General features: G+C 50.7%; 1 protein-coding gene across 2 annotated transcripts in view; it reads left to right on the top strand.

The window, feature by feature from the left end:
* GFPT1 (glutamine--fructose-6-phosphate transaminase 1) overlaps window positions 1-20,438 on the top strand; it is a 28,141-nt gene that overhangs the window by 3,565 nt on the left and 4,138 nt on the right. Inside the window, exons 3-19 of one of the 2 annotated variants that reach the window (XM_053966348.1) lie at window positions 168-275; window positions 1,466-1,591; window positions 2,112-2,170; window positions 3,140-3,274; window positions 4,132-4,193; window positions 4,854-4,933; window positions 7,205-7,258; window positions 9,251-9,356; window positions 11,118-11,281; window positions 11,762-11,857; window positions 12,130-12,227; window positions 13,350-13,470; window positions 14,028-14,185; window positions 16,814-16,928; window positions 17,402-17,529; window positions 18,992-19,159; window positions 20,137-20,298. In XM_053966348.1, coding sequence (XP_053822323.1) covers window positions 168-275; window positions 1,466-1,591; window positions 2,112-2,170; window positions 3,140-3,274; window positions 4,132-4,193; window positions 4,854-4,933; window positions 7,205-7,258; window positions 9,251-9,356; window positions 11,118-11,281; window positions 11,762-11,857; window positions 12,130-12,227; window positions 13,350-13,470; window positions 14,028-14,185; window positions 16,814-16,928; window positions 17,402-17,529; window positions 18,992-19,159; window positions 20,137-20,298 — 1,940 coding nt within the window. The remainder of the gene's footprint in view (window positions 1-167; window positions 276-1,465; window positions 1,592-2,111; window positions 2,171-3,139; window positions 3,275-4,131; window positions 4,194-4,853; window positions 4,934-7,204; window positions 7,259-9,250; window positions 9,357-11,117; window positions 11,282-11,761; window positions 11,858-12,129; window positions 12,228-13,349; window positions 13,471-14,027; window positions 14,186-16,813; window positions 16,929-17,401; window positions 17,530-18,991; window positions 19,160-20,136; window positions 20,299-20,438) is intronic. The other variant, XM_053966349.1, reaches the window with a different exon arrangement.

A 20,438-nucleotide genomic window follows, 5' to 3' on the forward strand; every position in this document is an offset into this window, starting at 1 on the left:
AGGGAAAACTTAGTTCTAATCTGAAGGGTTTCTTGCCTTTATGTAGCAGGCCAGCTTTTGGAGAAAGGGCTCAGGAAGAATCAGAAAGGGCAGAATTTGTTGACATAAAATACTGTAATAACTTCTGCACTTGACCCTCTTTCTCCGTGTTCCACGGCCGGGTTCAGGTGTGGGACTGGACGGAGGAAATGATAAAGACTGGGAAGCCAATGCTTGCAAAATCCACATTATCAAGCAGACGGGGAAAGTGAAGGCTCTGGATGAAGAGGTTCACAGTAAGTATCTCCCTTTCCTCCTTTCCCTCCTTTGTGTTTTGAATATCACCTGTTTTACGCACAAACACGAACTTCCAGAGGTGTAAACACTCAGGGATGAGCTCTGAAGAGCCTGGTGATCCTGTGGTTGTTGATGTGAAGTTACAGAGAAATCCTGATTTTTCCAAGGCAAATGATTTGCAACCTACTAAAGTAAAATAGACCTGAAATAGATCGTGGGAAACAGACAGGAAAAACTCCAAAACAAGCAACCAAAAAGCTTCTTGAACTGGGGAATAGAGGAATTAGCAGGAGATAATTATGAAGATTTAGAGCTTGGGCAGAAGGAGAAATGCTGTAGGAACCTCGCCCTATTCCCTGTAGGAATCTCCTTCTGCCTCTCTCTGCCCCCTTTATTTAAACCTTAATTAATTAAATCTGAGCTCAATGCAAGGAGGCACGAAAGTTGTTGGGAGTGGAATAGATGCTGTCTGAGGGCAGGGAGATGCTTTCAGAGCTGTCAGGATCTCAGCTTCACATTCAGAAGCTGCTGCGTTGGTGAAATTCGAGTCTTTTTAGCCCATTCTTGTGTTCACCTGAGGCACAGAGTGCTCAGTGTCCCAGAGGGAGGTGGGTCAGTCTAATCTTAGTGTAAACCAGGAGCCAGAAAGCCCAGATGAGGTGGGGTGTGTGGTACAGAAATAGGAGATGGACAGAGGATTCCTGAAGGGAGGTTTGCCTGCTCAAGAAAATGTCAGGGTACACAGTTTTAAAGAGATTGTGGAGTAATAGGAGTATTTTTTCCCAAAGATATATTTTTTCCAAAGAAATATTCATGCTCATGGTAGACTTTGGAGAGACAGGGGTTAGGGATGCATGAATTAACCATGGAGGTGTGCAGGTGACAGGATGGCAAGGAGCACCCCCGAGGGACAGCCCAGGCTTGGGTTCTTCCTTGAAGGTTGCTTTTTGTTTTGGCAGAGTGAGGAGCGCAGGGCTGTTTTCTGTGTGCACCTGCCCTGCCCTGAAAGCCCTTGAGGTTTTGGTTGGCCTTTGATGATCCTAAAGGTCTTTCCCAGCCTCTATTCTGTGTCCTGTGGGATGTGCTGGCCCTGTCAGCATTGCTGTCCTGTAGCCCCCGAGGCCTGGTGAGACTCCCAGGCTGAGCCGGGGTGTGGACAGCCCCTCAGGACTCAAACTTTGTGCTGCAGAGCAACAGGACATGGACCTGGACATCGAGTTTGACGTGCACCTGGGCATCGCCCACACGCGCTGGGCCACGCACGGCGAGCCCAAGCCTGTGAACAGCCACCCGCAGCGCTCCGACAAGAACAATGGTCAGTGCCTGCCTGGGCCCCTGCAGCTCCTGGAGCCTAGGGGGGGCGCTGCTTCTCTGTGTGCTGGGAGGGCTGCTGCTTCTCTGTGTGCTGCCCCTCTGCGTGCTGGGAGAGCTGCTGCCCCTCTGCGTGCTGGGAGAGCTGCTGGATGGGGGCACTGGGTTTGTTTGGGCTGTGGTGCTGAGCCCAGGGCTTGGGCTCGGGTTCCAGGCATGGGGAGGGATCCCCACGGAGAGTGTTCCCCACAGTGAGGGATCCCCACGGAGAGTGTTCCCCACAGTGAGGGATCCCAGGAAGGGCTCCTTGGGTGCCCAGGGCTTGCATGGGTGTGTGGGCACAGAGCAAGGAGGAGAAGACAGAAGGAAGTGGGATGGTGAGAATGTTCATGGCTGTTCTCTGGAATGGAATTGTGTAAACTTTTTGCCCCCCAGTCCCCACTGTAGGGAAGGGAAGGGAAGGGGGTTGGTGTGCCAGGCTGGGGCTGGCATGGGGCTGAGCAGGGCCTTTCCTCTCTCCCCAGAGTTCATCGTCATCCACAACGGCATCATCACCAACTACAAGGACCTGCAGAAATTCCTGGTGAGTGACCCTGGGGGGTGAGGCCCTCCCTCCTTTCCCACTCCCCTTGGCTCTCACAGCCTGCCCAGCTCACCCCCCCCTGTTGCATTCTCACTCTCATTCCCCATTTACATTCCCTGCTTGCCCATTCCTTCACTCACATCTCCACTCACTCCTCACTCGTCTCTCACAGTGATTTCCCCACTCACATCACCTCTCACCTCCATTCATGTTCCCCCACTCACGTTTTTGCACTCCCACCTGTATTTGCACTCACAGCCTCTCCTAATCTGTGAGTACATTTACATCTCCCATTCCCTCCCTACCTCGGTTCCCCCACTCATATCCTGACATTCACACTCACCACCCTGCTCAGACCCCACAACTTCCCCTCCCTCCTCATCCCCAACTCCTCCCTTTGAGTTTTGAGACTCCCTTTGAAAGTTTGGGACTTTCCCTCTCAAACCCCTTCCCTGTGTCCCTCACATCCTCACACTCACTCCTTTACTCTCACACTCCTGCACTCCCCTCACACTCTCACTCACTGCCCTCTCCCCCTCTCCTCATACTCTTGCAACTTAAAAGGCAGGGAGGATGGAAGGAAAGTGTGAGAAGAGGAGAAAAAGAAGGAAAAAGGAAAGCCAGTTAGGTAAAAAGAAGATGAAAAGCAGAGTGAAGGATGGGGAGAAAAGAGTAAGAACAGCTGCAGTATGGAAGGGTGAAAGGAAAGGGAAGAAGGAGAGGTGGGAAGGAAAAGGAAAGGTGAAGGAGCAGAGAAGGAGAAGGCAAGGAAAAGGAAAGGTGAATGAGCTCCTTTCCCAAAGGAAAGGAGCAGAGAAAAGGAAAAGCATGAGAAAAAGGGAAGAAAATCTTGAAAGGCGAGGTGCAGGACAGGGAGTAGTAAAAATGAAGGAAGGAAAGGTGGGAAGGAAGGGAAGGAGGACAGAGCAGAGGAGGGAGGCTGGTGACCCACAGGGGCTGTCCCTGCAGGAAAGCAAGGGATACGACTTCGAGTCGGAGACAGACACAGAGAGCATCGTCAAGCTGGTCAAGTACATGTACGACAACCGCGACAGCGACGACATCAGCTTCTCCACGCTGGTGGAGAGGGTCATCCAGCAGCTGGTGAGGCTGGGGGCACGGAGGGAGGGCAGCTGGGCACGGGCACAGTGGGACACACACCCCAGAAACCCCCCCTGCAGCCCAGCGCTGCTGCAAGGTGCCCTGGGCATGTGCCGAGGCAGGGCTTGGTCTCTCCTGCCTCTGGCTGCTCATCTCAGGTGTGTGTTTGGTTTTCTGGGATGTTTGTCAGTGCTCATCTGGGAAATGGCTCAGCTCTTGAGCACGGCAGCACTGGAGGCTGCCAGCCCCTGGCTGGGGTGGTGGGAGCAGGGAGGGAGAGTCTGTGCTACTTCTAGTCCTTCCCAGAGCTCTGGTCTGGGAGAGTCTGAGCTGCTTCCAGTTCTTCCCAGAGCTCCAGCAATCCAGGGATTGCTGCTGACCCCTGGTGGGAGCTGTTCTGCCTCCACTGCCTGGTTGTGTGCTCTCCTCAGCCCACAGCACTCAGCTGGGTTTTCACTGGGTTGCCTGCCAGGAACTCGTGTTGCTGGTGGGCTGTGGCACCTCAGCTGAGCAAACACCCTCAAGTTTTGGTGCTGCTTTTAGCAGATCTTTGCCTCTGCAGCTCCCCTCGCTGCACCCTGAGCTGAAGCAGGAGCCACTGGGACAACCAAGGGAGTTGAGTGTCTCTCTGGGGTTCAGGAGGCTCATTCAGTGGTTGAGGATGTGCTGCCAGGCTCAGGGCAGGGACACCCTTCCAGGACGGGGGGGCTGGAGCTATGGGCTTTTCTGGAAACATCTGTGAAACCTCTTGGGTGTCTCTTCTGTGTCCACAGAAACACAGGAGCAGTTTCTGTGCTGGGAACACTGGAACAGTGCCCGGGCCTCAGCTGAAGGGATAAAGTTTGTTTCTCTTGTTGCAGGAAGGTGCTTTTGCCCTTGTGTTCAAGAGTGTTCATTACCCTGGGCAGGCGGTCGGTACCAGGTGAGTGTTGTCATGGGAAGGAACATTCTTGTACCCTGCCTGGCACTTGTTTTTATATCCCCAAGTTAGAAGACAGAGTAGAGATCATTCTCATCACACTGTATGTGCTGGGGAGAGGGTGGTTGTTGTTTTTAATTTCCTTTCTCTTGTTTTCCATCTATCATAACAGAAAGTTCCCAGAATTATTTTGGAAATTTCTTCCTGACCATCTGTACCACACCTGGTCTGGAACAGCTTTGTTTTGGTATCCTCTGGTCATGATTTGAAAGGAGATGGTTTTGCCTTTTCCTCTGTGCTTGCCCTTGTGGCAGCCCTTGGACGAGTCCTCCACTTGGCCTGGAGTTTGTGCCAGCCTCGTGTTCAGGTTTTCTGTCCCATTTTAAACACCAGCATCAGCTGGGGTTGAATGCCAGTGCCAAAAGCAGTGTGTAGGTGTGTGCAGTGAGGAGCAGTCCCTGGTTCAGTGACTCTGGAGAAGTTTCTCTAACCCTGGTGCAGGTTACTCAGCTGCTCGTGTTCTTCATCCCGCGGTTCTTTCCATGTTTGCAGCAGCTGCTCGGGGAGGCTCTGGCTGTGCCCCGGTGCAGCTGAGGGGGGCAGAAGCCCTGGGTGGGGCGTGGGGGTGTCCCCAGGTGCTGAGCTGTCCCTGTGTCCCTGCAGGAGAGGCAGCCCCCTGCTCATCGGCGTGCGCAGCGAGCACAAGCTCTCCACTGACCACATCCCCATCCTGTACCGCACAGGTGAGTGGGGACAACTCCAACCCCAAATCTAACCCCAACCCTAACCCCAACCCCAACACACTGACCACATCCCCATCCTGTACCGCACAGGTGAGTGGGGACAGCCCCAACCCCAAATCTAACCCCAACCCTAACGCCAACCCCAACACACTGACCACATCCCCATTCTGTACCGCACAGGTGAGTGGGGACAGCCCCAACCCCAAATCTAACCCCAAACCTAACCCTAACCCCAACCCTAATCCACTGACCACATCCCGATCCTGTACCGCACAGGTGAGTGGGGACAACCCCAAACCCAAACCTAACCCTAACCCCAACCCTAATCCACTGACCACATCCCCATCCTGTACTGCACAGGTGAGTGGGGACAGCCCCAAACCCAACCCTAACCCCAACCCCAAATCCAACCTACACCCACATCCCCATCCTGTACTGCACAGGTGAGTGGGGACAGCTCCAACCCCAAATCTAATCCCAAACCTAACCCTAACCCCAACCCTAATCCACTGACCACATCCCCATCCTGTACCGCACAGGTGAGTGGGGACAGCCCCAACCCCAAATCTAACCCCAACCCTAACCCCAACCCCAACCCTAATCCACTGACCACATCCCCATCCTGTACTGCACAGGTGAGTGGGGACAGCCCCAACCCCAAATCTAACCCCAACCCCATATCTAACCCTGACCCCAACCCCAAACCTAACACTAAACCAGACCCACATCCCTATCCTGTACTGCACAGGTGAGTGGGGACAGCTCCAACCCCAAACCTAGTCCTAACCCTAACCCACATCCCCATCCTGTACTGCACAGGTGAGTGGGGACAGCCCCAAACCTAACCCTAACCCCAACACTAACCCCAAATCCAATCCTATCCCACATCCCCAACATGTACTGCACAGGTGAGCGGGGACAGCCCCAACCCCAAATCTAACCCCAAACCTAACCCTAACCCCAACCCTAATCCACTGACCACATCCCCATCCTGTACTGCACAGGTGAGTGGGGACAGCCCCAACCCCAAATCTAACCCCAACCCCAAATCTAACCCTAACCCCAACCCCAAACCTAACACTAAACCAGACCCACATCCCTATCCTGTACTGCACAGGTGAATGGGGACAGTTCCAACCCCAAACCTAGTCGTAACCCTAACCCACATCCCCATCCTGTACTGCACAGGTGAGTGGGGACAGTTCCAACCCCAAACCTAACCCTAACCCCAACCCTAACCCAAATCCACTGAGCACATCCCCATCCTGTACTGCACAGGTGAGTGGGGATGACCCCACCCCCAATCCTAACCCCAATCCCTGGGGCTCCAGGGCACAGGCACACACAGCTGTGTGCTCTGAAATGCAGCTTTCAGCTGGAAATCAGAAATGAAACCATTGCTAGAGATGTTTTTTTTTTAAAAAGCAAGTTGATAAGCACATGTTCTACCCACCACGTACCTCAGGTTGGCCTCTGGTGTTGTAATCACAGCTTTAATGTCCACTTACTATGAGGAAAATACATCTTAGTGTGGTAGATTAAAGTCATGGAATGGGTTGGGTTGGGAGGGACCTTAAAGCCCATCTTGTTCCACCCCCCTGCCATGGCCAGGGACACCTTCCACTGTCCCAGGGTGCTCCAAGCCCTGTCCAGCCTGGCCTGGGACACTGCCAGGGCTGTTGGAACAGTTCAGTGTAGTAAATGAAACAGTGCAGTTCAACTGAAGCCTCTGTTCTGCGTGTGGCACGTTGGCCTTTGTGAGAAAACCTGGTGGTTTTCAGGAACAAAGAGGAGAGAGCTTTGCAGGCTGGGGCTTGGACTGCCACAGACCTTGCCTGTACCTTGGCACTGCCACAGACCTTGCCCCTGCCACCCCACATAATTTGTGGAAGCTGTCACCCTTCATGGGACAACATCTGGTCGTGTTGTCTGTCCATCCTGCTCTCACACGTGTTCTACCACCACAGACACCTTTGAAAGTGAAAAGTACTGAAAATGGCTCTGTAATTCCCTGTGGTCAGAGGGGTGTGAGCCTGCTCAGTGCCTGGGACCCTGGGCTTGTGTTCTGAGCAGCGCAGGGATCCCAGGAGCTGCTGTCCTGTCCTGTTGCTGATCCCCTGCTGCAAGAACCAGTCCCAGCAGCTTTGCCTTTTGATTGGATGATTAGCAGTAACACTAATGTATTTATGTAACACTGTAAGTTTTTTTATTGACTATCTCAAATTTGTTTTGTTTTGTTTTGTTTTGTTTTTTTTCCAATTGCACTTCCAGCCGTACAATCTATGGATCATTCTTTTGATGGAATATCCATAAAAATGGAGGAAGGTGCTCACCAGAGAAAAGCTAACACTTGAAATTTCAGACAAATCCTCCAGCTCCTTCAGCTCCTTAGGAAAGGAATCATAAATGGGACCAAGATGCATTGTCTTTTTAATATGTGGCTATTGCTTTCCGTGTAGTGCAGCAAAACATGTGGGAAAATCAAAATTCCTTCTTGATCAGAAACACCATGAGCAGCACACAGGAAAATCCACCCATCCCACTTCAAATATTGGGACATAATGCTCAGCATATGTGCAAAAACTGATGACAGTGCAGGTTGTACTGAGTGTTCCTGCAGCTCTGGCTGCAGAAGGAAACAGTGAATTACCTTAAAAATAAACCCCACTAAAGCAGGAGGCTGCTGCCAATCCTAATGGCAAGCATTGCCCAAAATTCCTTCTGGAGTTTGGGTTGTCAGAGCCGTGTCCTCCCCCTGACCATGGGGTGAGCCTCTGGTGGCATCACTAAGCTTGGCCTGAAGCTGGGCCTTCCTTCCCCTGCTCATTTATCAGGGGGAACCATTGGTTACTCTCTTGAAGTGCTTTAAAGGCCAGCCCATCACATGATGGGATGAACCAGCTCACCTCTGAAGCAGCTCACCTCTGAAGCCCCTTTTCTGTGAGGGGGAGGATGTGCTTGAATCTGCAGAATCTGTCATGCAGGAAAGCAATGCAACATAATAAAGCCAATGCAGGGAAATGCTCTGTTTTGAGAAACCAAATTTGCATGTTTTGATCAGGTCTGGGTGCTTCTGTGGGCGAGTGCAGCTCTGCTCTGTCCCTTCTCAACACCAAATCAGTCTGTCCTGTCTCAGCTCGACAACAAAGGCATTGTTCTCCTCATTTACTGACTTGATAACTGGACTGGGAGGCTCTGAATCACTGCCTGAGCGGGCCTTTCTCACTGAGTATCAACATGAAAGCAGTATTTTTCCTTTACGTTTTCATCTGCAGAAGTGGAAGCCAGAACACCATGAGCTCTGCTTGCATCACAGAATCAGATCAGTGTCTAGTAGGTGAAACAACATCAGGATTATGCAATAAATATAGAATGGAGTAACTTCAGCGTTCCTGTTCTTCGGCAATAATCCCATTTTGGGAGATAAGCTGATTAATCCACCCCCTCCCTCCCCATACCCTGCACAATGACTGGCAAATAATTTTGCTCAAGGCTGGTGCTGAGCAGTAGGTGTTGGGTGCCTCATTTGCATCCCTGATGAGCTTCAGCACTGAGAAGCAGTTTGGAGGAGGAGGAGGAGACAGTGCTGGGAATTTCCAGAGTACTCCAGAAAGGATCCTTGGTGAAAGGCTGAACTTCTAGGACAGATTTTTCCAAAGCTGACTCTCAGTCCTGTCACCCCTGGACACCTCCCTGGCAAGAGCACAGGTGTGATTTTCTGGTTAGGATGAGGTGGTTGTGTTTGGTGGTGCAGGAGCAAGGCTGAGCTCTTAATCCTGGATTTCCCGAGCTGTGTCTGACCAGTGAGCTCAGCCAGACAGAAATAGGTTTAGGTTCCACCTGTGGTGCTCAGGGGAGCAGGGTGGGCACACAGGTGGCAGCCCTGAAAGAATTTCCCCAGTGCTGAGAGTAACAAAGAAAGAGCAGTGCTGCTCCATTTCTGGGGGCTCACCAGAGAGGAACTTAAAATGATCAACAGGGCAGGTTTAATGGTGAAATGTGGATGCTCATAAAGCACCCTGAATTCTCTGCCAGTGGAGCCACACAAAACTTTAATTCGGATTTTCTCCTGATACTTTCCTCTAAACTTCAGACTGCACTAGTAATACACTTGCAGACTTATTAAAAAGCAATAAAACTCTTGCAAGCCAACTGAGGGTGGGCACAGCAGCACAAGTGCTACTGTTCCTTTTGTTGTGCCCACCTACAGGCATGAAAATAGTGCTTCATGTTGGTACCGTGCTTTGGGGGCTCTGCTGGGTGTCACCTGTGCCCAGGGGTGTCACCTGGGCAGCCCCTGAGCCTCTTGTCTCCTAGGGAAAGACAAGAAGGGGAGCTGCAACCTGTCCCGAGTGGACAGCACCACCTGCCTCTTCCCCGTGGAGGAGAAAGCTGTGGAATATTACTTTGCTTCTGATGCCAGGTAGGGTTTTCCAGCCTCTCTGGTGTGTGTAGAAATATCCTGTTTCAAAGCCACTGGAATAAGAGATGGGGAGGGTGTGGTTTCTTTGTGAATAAAGTAAATTGTGTGCACGTGGCCATTAATTTACAAATACTAACCGAAACAGAGATGCTGTTTTGGCCTTGGAATAGAGTGTTGCCATTCTTCAGGCTCATCTGTTGGTAAGATTTCCCAGTGAGAGGAAACCTGAGAGAGTCCTGACCTAAACTAGCAGGCCAGGTGCTAATTATGAGGAGAATTGTGTTGGTTCTCCAGGGACCTCTGCACACATGCAATTCCTTCATCATCAGAGGTGGCATATTTTAATCCCAGAGGAGTGAGGAGAGAGCAGCTTGGCAGCAGCCTTAGCAGAGTCTTTGGGATTCTCTGGTTCAAGAGGAATGAGTGCTTGCTCCAGGAATGTAAAAACACTGCTGTGGTTGGCTTCTGCAGCCCCTTCCATCAGAGAATTGTGGAGGCTCTCAGGACACCCTGATCTGTTCTGGTTTTAGAGCTTTTCAGTGACACTCCAGGGAGTGCTGCTGGGCAGATCTCGGCTGCCTTGCCAGGGGATGAAGCTGTCCCTGCTTTTACAGATGGTCAGAGTGAGGTGCAGGGAGGGACAGTGGCTTACCCCTGGAAAAACCAGGGAAGGACCCTGTTCCTGTGTGTGAGCAGCCTGTGCGCCAGGGCAGATCCCTGCCCTCCTGACCTCACAGCTCCAGACAGATCCCATTTGTCTGAGCAACTCAGAGCTTCTCCTTAAAGCTCTTGAACTCAGCATTTCTCCCTGAAATTGATAATGAGCCTGGTGGCTCATTAATAATGAGAAAATATGTAATGATAATCTCATCTATAATGAGAAAATGAATAATGAAATTAATAACAAGCCAGTTCCATTGGCAGGGTTGAAATGTGACGCTGTTGAGCCAGGGATGGGCGAAATGACTCGTACGATTTCAGAAGGCAAAATGAGAGTTTATTCAAAAGCACCTCTCTCTTTTATAGAGAACATTGTGAACATTAATTCCATTGGTCTTATAGTAAAAACATTTCACCTGCTTGGTACACTGGACTTAGGTCAGTGTGGTAGAACAGATCTACAAACAATATGAACGGAAAGCAAGATAATAGATTGTTTACATTCCTCTCAAACTTTTTCCCAGGCTTAGCCTGGCAGAAATCTTTCTCTTTTTCTCTATGACTGAGCTGAGAATATCCACGGAAATGCACTTTACAGGATTTTAAAAGAGGAGGAGATTGCTGGCCTCTGTGGGGTGCTGGGAGGGCTGCAGGTGCCCAGAGCAGGGTGTGAGCAATGTCCCCTGTGGCAGGCACATTCTTCTCTCTTTCGTGATTTTTCATAGAGGAGCATAGAGGAAAGAAAGAGAAAACAATTTCTATTTTGCTCCTTGTTTTTCCCATGTGGAATGTGTTTGGAGAATTGTTTACCTGGGGTGATTGCTTGATTTGATTCTGGTGAGGATTGTTTGGGCCTGATGGCCAATCCAACCCACCTGTGGCTGGACTCTCCAGAGAGGGTCACAAGTTGTGAGTTAGAGATGGTAGTTAGGAAAAGTAGGCTTGTAGTTTTAGTAACTCTTTTAAATTGTATATTAATGTATTATAGCATAGCTGTAATAAAGAAATCATTCAGCCTTCTGAACTGGAGTCAGACATCAGCATTTCTTCCCACCGGGTTCACCTGCATTTACAATAACACATCCTCCCGTGTCCCCACAGCGCTGTCATCGAGCATACCAACCGCGTGATCTTCCTGGAGGATGACGACGTGGCGGCCGTGGTGGACGGCCGGCTGTCCATCCACCGCGTCAAGCGCACGGCTGGCGACCACCCGGGCCGGGCCGTGCAGACCCTGCAGATGGAGCTGCAGCAGATCATGAAGGGTGAGAGCTGCTGCCTGCCTGCCCGTCACCTGCAGTCACCTGTTGCCACCCTTGCCCCAGTTGGGGACAGGCTCTGCTCCGCTCTGCAGCGTCTCCAGTCTGGTGCTGTATCGTCCTCATGGGGAGAAAAGTCCTTACATGTCATGGGACTTCCCCTCTAGTCATTGACAGCTTTTGAGGAGAGCTGTGGGGCTGAGGATTTTGCCCCCTGCTTGGAGCCATCTGTTTTTTAACCAAGATTGATCCCTCACAAACTTGCCAGTCTGGATCTGCCCTTCACTGACACCTTCCAGAAACTCGAATCAAGCTCTCATCATGGGCTGGTGTTTTGGCAGAAAAAGAAGGATCAGTTTAATAATCTTTGGCTGGTCCAAGCTTTTCCCTACATACACAGGAAAAATGGCAGTTAGCAGGAGGTAATTTAAAATTTAAGTTATAGGAGGTAAAGTGTTCTAATTTATTTTCTATCTTTCTTCATAGGTAACTTCAGCTCATTCATGCAGAAGGAAATATTTGAACAGCCAGAATCTGTTGTTAATACCATGAGAGGAAGGGTCAACTTTGATGACTACACTGGTAATTGAGCTTGGGCCTCCTTCACTCAGTGTCCAGTAGTTGCTCACGGTGGCTGCAGGGGAGGGAGGAGGTGATGCAGTGGGAGATGGAAACCTTGCTGGGGTGAGATGAAGCGTGTGTCAGAGTGCCTCCAGAATTCCCCGTGCTGCTGGCAAGGTCCCATTTGTGACGCACAGTGGATGATGGAGGTGGTGACACGCTGTTGGCACCAGTGATCTCGGGAGCTCCTCCTCCCTGGCCACCCTGATTTGGCTCTCTGGTCCTGCCCACAGTGAACCTGGGCGGGCTCAAGGATCACATCAAGGAGATCCAGAGGTGTCGGCGTTTGATCCTCATCGCCTGTGGCACGAGCTACCATGCAGGAGTGGCAGTGAGTGCTGGGCCCGGTGCCAGAATCAGGGAGTGGGGTGGGCTGCAGGGACCCCGGAGCCCATCCAGTGCCACCCCTGCCATGGCAGGCCCACTTTTCACTGTCCCAGGCTGCTCCCAGCCCCATCCAGCCTGGCCTTGGGCATTTCCAGGAATCCTCAGCTGCTCTGGGCACCCCGTGCCAGGGCCTGCCCACCCTCTTCAGGGAAGAGTTTTGTCCTAATAATGTCATCTAAGTCTACCCTTTCTCAGTTTGAAGCCATGCCCCTTTGTCCTGCCACTCCATCCCTTGTCCCAAGTCCCTCTCCAGGTCTCTTGGAGCCCCCTCAGGCCCTGGAGGAGGCTCTGAGGTCTCCCTGGAGAGTGTATGGAGTGTGCCAAGCAGATTAACGATTGATTTCAGGTTGGGGATTGATTCTTGACCTTAATCAGGTTAGGAGTAAGCAAGTGCACACAGGTGAAAGGAGGAGGACCCTTGTGAAAGCTGCAAACACCAGGCTCAGTCCACCGCAGCAGCAGGAGGAGATAAAAGCTGATGAAGCTAAACTTAGGGAAGTGGTTCCTGTGATTTTGTGGCTGTGGAAGGCTCTGGAAAACAAAAGCTGCTCTGTTAAAAAAGGAGATGGCAGGGGAGGGACACTGCAGGAGCAGAATGCAAAGGCTGCAGCAAGGCAGGGGCTGCCAGGGGGGGCCTGGATGTAGGTGGGGGTTTGAGTTCTTCAGGCTGGGACACACACAGGACACCCAGCATGACATAATTTATGTGGAGGGTTATATAACAAGTGAGACTTAGAGAAATCTCCATTTGAGGGAGGAGTTGGCCTCACAGGCCGGTGTGTTTTCCCCCCATACCTCCCTGCCCAGGTGAATTTTTATTAACCAGGAAAACGAATGAAGTTGGTGGTGGTGCCAAGGCAAGGTTGCTTCTCGCAGGGGCTGGTGGTGCTTGAGTGTGGGCAATAAATGTGTGAGTAATTAAAGTATAATCCAGCACTAACTGTCACACGGGGTTTCCACAGTAATATTTTCCAGCGTGTGTGGCAACTAGAAAGCCTTCTTTGTGCAAACACTTTGGGTGTATAAAGATGATGTAATACCTGCCTTCCTGCCCTCCTCGTGCCAGACCCGCCAGGTGCTGGAGGAGCTGACTGAGTTACCTGTCATGGTGGAGCTGGCCAGCGACTTCCTGGACAGGAACACGCCTGTGTTCAGGGATGATGTCTGCTTCTTCCTCAGCCAGTCAGGTATGGGCTCCTCTCCCCTGCCCAAAACTGGTGTGGAAGAGGCAGCAGGGCCCGCTTTGGTGCCTGTCCGTGGGACTCTGTGGGACTCTCCTCTCCCCTGCCCAAAACTGGTGTGGAGGAGGCAGCAGGGCCCACTTTGGTGCCTGTCCGTGGGACTCTGTGGGGTGCTGTGGATGCTTTGGGAAGGCTGACCTCTAGAGCAGGGTTAAAGAATAAAGTAGGGATTTATTAAAAGGCCTCAATGGATCCACCTTGGGCAGCACAGGAGCCTGGCCCAGATGAATTTTTATTAACCAGGAAAACGAATAAAGTTGATTTTTGTTAAAGGGACAACCCCTGAGCTGCCTTTTTGAACCCATAGCAGAGCACTGGCTTTTCCTTGCACCGAGAGCTGCAGCTGGGTTCTGTGTTCTGGGTGGCACTGGGTGGCACTGCCCTGTGCCTGGGCTCACATTGGCTGTGCTGGGGCTGCAGGGCTGCTGCCACCTCCTTGGCTTGCAGGGTGTTTGTGCCTTTCCCCTAGCACCCATCCTGTGTCCCCTGTGTCCCTGTGCCAGGGGAGACGGCAGACACCCTGATGTGCCTTCGCTACTGCAAGGAGAGGGGAGCCCTGACCGTGGGCATCACCAACACCGTGGGCAGCTCCATCTCCCGTGAGACCGACTGCGGCGTGCACATCAACGCGGGCCCTGAGATCGGCGTGGCCAGCACCAAGGTGAGCCTCGGCCACCGCCCTGCTGCTTGCTCTCTTCTCTACTCTTTTTTTATATTTTATTTTATTTTAATTGTTATTTTATTTTTATTGTATATTTTATTTTATTTTTATATATTATTTTATCTTTTTTTTTTATTTTATATTTGATTTTATTTTTTAATTTTATATATTATTTTATTTTTATTTTTATTTTATTTTTATTTTAATTTTATTTTAATGTTATTTTAATTTATTTCATTATTTTATTTCTGCCTCTGGAACCCCTCCTGAAAGGCTTGCCTGTGACAGGGCCCCCTGCTTACCCATGCTGCTGATGCCTTGGGAAGGCTGAGCTAGAGCAGAGTCACAGAATAAAGCAGGGATTTATTCAAAGGATCTCCTCCATGGATCCAGCAGCACAAGAGCCCAGCCAGGGCTGCACCCAAGATGAACCAAAATGGTCACAAAATGAGCCCAGGATGAACCCAAATGGTCACGAGGTCTGTCACTTTTATAAGTTCTGCTCCATTTGCATATTGGGGTTAATTGTCCAATTCCAGCTTTAGGTTATGCAGTTCCATCTTCCTGGTTTTCCTCTCTTCAATTCACTGCTGTTTTTACTTTTTGGGCCTGGAGTTTATAACAGTTGTCCTTGGCCAAGCTGGAAAAGGATTGTTTTGTGTTCCTACTCTGTGAAGAGCTCACCATCCCCTAATATGAAGCTCAGAGTTCCATACTGAACCAGCACAAAACCTGAAAAATAGAAAATCTGAACCTTCAGGCATCACTGCTGCAGGCTGTGCAGTCACAGACCAGCAGCACCCTGCGTGTTCTCTGTCCTGGAGCTTGCAGAGGGCTTTTCTGGGTCCCATTTCAAAGTGAAATAATCCAAGGAAACTGCATTAAACATTGGAAATGAACGGGTCTCAGGGGGAATGATTCCCTAAGGGGACAGAGTTCTCTTTGCCATTGTTTGTCTCAAGGTGCAGGCTCAGTTTAATCTAAGGTCAGAGATGAAAAAGGAAATTAGTAGATAAGATAAAGGAAACTTTGTCTGCATGTAACTCCCTCACTGGCTCTGCTTTGCCAAAGAAAATTGGATATTAAAACTATCCTTTTAACGAATGGGGGAATGCTCTTTTACAGAATCCTACAGTTTGTGCCCAGATAACAGGATTATTCTGGCTGTGTGAGATACAGTGTAAGAGAACTTACTTTGCTGCCTTTTCATTTTGGTGAAGAGCTTCTGCATGGTGGAAAATCTGCTTTGGTTTAGTTCTATTTAGAGGCGAGATGATGTCAATCTGTTACATAAATTCAGCCAAAAACCACATTTGAGTTTAATAGTTCATTGGGGAATTTGATCATGGAAAATTCATGAGTCTCTTAGAAGAAACTCTTGAACGAGCTGTTTGTCCCTGTTGTTTTCACATGGCCAACATTTACAGTTTGGAGACAAATGGCATTTTTTTCTCTGATGATGTGGGGAGTTACCAAAGCTGTGCATACAGAAAATAAGAACTTGAGAAGTTTGTGCCCTGAGCTTGCCCAGAACTTCCTTTTGAGAATATTCTAAAGAGCCCAGGCATGTTCATGTGGGTGCTGTGGACTTGTGCAGGGCTGCACAGAGCAGAGCAGCTCTCACTCCCCAGCAGGCTCCTTCAGGCAGCACAACTGCAAAATGGATTTTCTGGATTCCTTCAGAGCCATTCCAGCCTCCAGGTGGAAGTTTGTCTGCTCCTTGCTTAGGAAGGGGCAGAAACTCTCCACACCTTGCTCTGAGCTCTGCAGCACTTCAGTGCCAGGCTGGCCCCAAGCCCTTTTGTCTTGGAAGGAGCTCAGAGGCCAAACTGCAGCTGCTGCTTTGGTGTCCCTCAGGTGTCCCTCAGGTGTCCCTGTGACCATTCCTGCCCTGGTGTGATCCCTCCTGTCACCTGCCCGTGCAGGGATTCCCCCCAAAGGCAGGGACAGCTCCTGCAGGCAGGGGAGAGTCTGTTCTTAAAGAAGGGAGGTGGGAAATCACAGCTGCCTTTGTGTTCCCTGAGTATGGCCCAAAAAAAAGCCCAGCTGGTTGGGATGGGCTGTGCTGGGCTTCCAGCAAACATCTGCAGCCACCAGTGCTCTCAGGAGTCACCTGCAGTGAGCCAGGACACGGGCACGGCCACAAAACAGGGTTTGGCACTCAGCAGGGAGTACAGAACGTAAAATCTTGGAGCGTGAGGAGATCCCCTCGTGCCTCCTTGAGACCTGCCCAGGTCAGACTGGCCCGGTGAGCCCTGGCTGGGTTCTGCTGCTGACTGGGAGCCAAAGCTGCCACTCTGAGAGCCCAGACCCGGCTGGGCTGAGGATTCCTGCAGCTGCTGGGTGCCCCAGTGACGTTCCCTGTGCCCCAGTGATGTTCCCTGTGCCCCAGTGACATTCCCTGTGCCCCCAGTGACATTCTCCCAGTGACGTTCTCAGTGCCCCAATGACATTCCCTGTACCCCAATGACATTCCCAGTGCCCCAGTGACGTTCCCAGTGCCCCAGTGATGTTCCCTGTGCCTTAGTGACGTTCCCTGTGCCCCAGTGACATTCCCTGTGTCCCAGTGACGTTCCCAGTGCCCCAGTGACATTCCCAGTGCCCCAGTGACGTTCCCTGTGCCCCCAGGCCTACACCAGCCAGTTCGTGTCCCTGGTGATGTTTGCCCTGATGATGTGTGACGACAGGATCTCCATGCAGGAGCGGCGCAAGGAGATCATGCGGGGGCTGAAGGGGCTTCCAGGTAGGACCTGGGGCAGGGGGAGCCCAGCTGGGCTGGGCCTGGCCAGAGAGAGCCCAGCAGAGCTGGACCTGGGCAGGGGGAGCCCACCTGGGCTGGGCCTGGGCAGGGAGAACCCAGCTGGGCTGAGCCTGGCCAGAGAGAGCTTAGCAGAGCTGAGTCTGATCCCAGCAGGGCTGAGCCTGGGCAGAGAGAGCTCAGCAGAGCTGGACGTGGGCAGGGGGAGCTCAGCTGAGCTGAGTCTGGACAGAGAGAGCCCAGCTGGGCTGGACCTGCAGGGAGGGGCTGGGCTCAGCTGGGCTGGACCTGCAGGGAGGGTGGCAGAGCTGTCACAGCTCCTTGTAGCCACCCTCTCTCAGGTGTCTCCAGGCGAGCACACTGGCCCAGTAAAGCTGAGCCCAGGGGCTTTGCAGGTCACCGCTGGCCGTGGGGTGCGTGGGGGTGGCACGCTCAGCCTGGGCTTTTCCTTCCCCTAGACTTGATCAAAGAAGTGCTGAGCATGGACGATGAGATCCAGAAGCTGGCCACCGAGCTGTACCACCAGAAGTCCGTCCTCATCATGGGACGTGGCTACCACTACGCCACGTGTCTGGAGGGAGCCTTGGTGAGCTCCTGCGCTTGGGCTGGCTCCGGCACAGTCACAGCCTCTGCAGCCTCTGCCGCCGGGGCAGCTGGAAACGTGGCCGTGGCGCCACAGCCTTGGCCAGCGCGGGGTTAAATGGAATTACCTGAAATGACAAATTGAAAATGTAAAATGTAGGTAATTACGAATACCCAAAATGACACATTTAAAATTCAGGTAATTACAAATGCCTAAAATGACAAATTTAAAATTTAGGTAATTACAAATTTAAAATTTAGGTAATCACAATTACATAAAATTACAAATGCCTAAAATGACAAATTCAAAATTTAAAATTTAGGTAATTACAATAACCTAAATTTACAAATACCTAAAATGACAAATTCAAAATTTAAAATTTAGGTAATCACAATTACCGAAAATTACAAATATCTAAAATGACAAATTTAAAATTTAGGTAATCACAATTACCTAAAATGACAAATTTAAAATTCAGGTAATTACAAATACCTAAAATGACAAATTTAAAATTTAGGTAATTACAAATTTAAAATTTAGGCAATCACAATTACCTAAATTTACAAATACCTAAAATGACAAATTTAAAATTTAAAATTTAGGTAATCAAAATTACCAAAAATTACAAATATCTAAAATGACAAATTTAAAATTTAGGTAATCACAATTACCTAAAATGACAAATTTAAAATTCAGGTAATTACAAATACCTAAAATGACAAATTTAAAATTTAAAATTTAGGTAATCACAATCACCTAAATTTACAAATACCTCAAAGTCCCTGTAGGAGTCCCACGTCCCAGCCTGGGTTGGGAGGGTGTATTTTCCATGCTCACACTGGGAATGCTTTACTGGACAAACTGCACCCTAATAAGGTGCAAAACTGAGCGTGCACTTTCCAAAGCCACGTGCTGCGGTTTTTACATTTGAGGCCATTCCTGTTGTTCTCATTGCTGTCCCCAGTGCCATGCAAACATGTCCTCTTTTATTTTTTATATTATTTTATTTTTTATATTATTTATTTTTTATTTTAAAAATTTGTAGTATATTTTATTTTATATATTATTTTATTGTAATTTTTTTTTTATTTTTATTTTATATATTATTTTATTTTTATTTTATTTTTTATTTTATATATTATTATATTTTTTATTTTATTTTAATTTTATTTTTATTATTTTAATTTTATTTTTATTTTTATTTCACATTTTATTTTCTTTTATTGGGCTGCCTGCCCAGGCAGCCTGGGAGGTTGGCTGTGGTGGCTGATGGTAACTTCTGAGGGCTCTGGTGGCTGCAAACAGCCCAGCCCAGGGGCACTGCGTGGCTCTGGGTCTGTGGCCTGCCTCAGCCACCTCTGAGAAGGGCCAGAAGTGAGTTTCACAGAGTGCAGGAATTCACAGAAACCTTAAAAAACCACAATGAGGTTGCTCAGAGTGTGATGAACTCTTTTCCCCCCTCCAGAAAATTAAGGAAATCACCTACATGCACTCGGAGGGGATCCTGGCCGGGGAGCTGAAGCACGGCCCCCTGGCCCTGGTGGACAAGCTCATGCCCGTGATCATGATCATCATGAGAGACCACACCTACGCCAAGTGCCAGAACGCCCTGCAGCAGGTCATTGCCCGGCAGGTGAGATAAAGCAGGCTTCATCTTACCTGAGACTTCATCTTACCTGAGACTTTATCTTACCTGGTACTGGTACCTGGCAGCTCTGCATGCTCGGAGCTGCTGCTGCTGGCAGCTCTGCACGCAGAGAGCTGCTGCTGCTGCTGCTGGCAGCCCTGCAAGCACGGAGATGCTGCTGCTGGCAGCCCTGCATGCACGGAGCTGCTGCTGCTGGCAGCCCTGCATGCACGGAGCTGCTGCTGCTGGCAGCCCTGCATGCACGGAGCTGCTGCTGCTGCTGCTAGCCCTGCATGCACGGAGCTGCTGCTGCTGGCAGCTCTGCATGCTCGGAGCTGCTGCTGCTGGCAGCTCTGCACGCAGAGAGCTGCTGCTGCTGCTGGCAGCCCTGCAAGCACGGAGATGCTGCTGCTGGCAGCTCTGCATGCACGGAGCTGCTGCTGCTGGCAGCCCTGCAAGCACGGAGATGCTGCTGCTGGCAGCTCTGCATGCACGGAGCTGCTGCTGCTAGCTCTGCATACACAGAGCTGCTGCTGCTGGCAGCCCTGCAAGCATGGAGCTCCTGCTGCTAGCGCTGCATGCACGGAGCTGCTGCTGCTGGCAGCCCTGCATGCATGGAGCTGCTGCTGCTGGCAGCTCTGCATGTACGGAGCCGCTGCTGCTGCTGCTGGCAGCTCTGCATGCACGGAGCTGCTGCTGCTGGCAGCTCTGCATGCATGGAGCTGCTGCTGCTGGCAGGACAGCTGTTCCTAGGCTCCCAGACTGTTCACCTGGGTCTCTCTGCGTTCCCTGGGCATTTCAGCAGCAGCTCTTGCAGCAGTTGCAGAAGCCTGGCATGGTCTGTTTAACCCTTAAATACCCCCAGGGGGTGTGAAGCTGTTTGGCTCTGAATTAAGGAATAGATTTTGCCACTGGTACTCTGCACAGAGACCAGGGAAGAACCTTCCAGAAGTGATTTCCTACAGCCTTCCCCTTTGTTGCAGGGCCGGCCTGTGGTGATCTGTGACAAGGAGGACATCGAGACCATTAAGAACAACAAAAGAACAATCAAAGTTCCCCACTCCGTGGACTGCCTGCAGGGGATCCTGAGTGTGATCCCCCTCCAGCTGCTGGCCTTCCACCTGGCCGTGCTCAGGGGCTACGATGTGAGTACAGCATTCCCCCCCTGCCCCGGGGTGCTGCTGGGGGCTGCTGCAAGCCGGGGGGCTTCTCTGTGCCACTGCTTGAGCTGCTGTAGTGCCCAGGGCCACTGGTGGCCAGTGCAGAACTGGAGGCAGCCCAGCTG

The sequence above is a fragment of the Vidua chalybeata genome, chromosome 28 (assembly GCF_026979565.1).
Source record: "Vidua chalybeata isolate OUT-0048 chromosome 28, bVidCha1 merged haplotype, whole genome shotgun sequence".
NCBI lineage: Eukaryota > Metazoa > Chordata > Aves > Passeriformes > Viduidae > Vidua > Vidua chalybeata.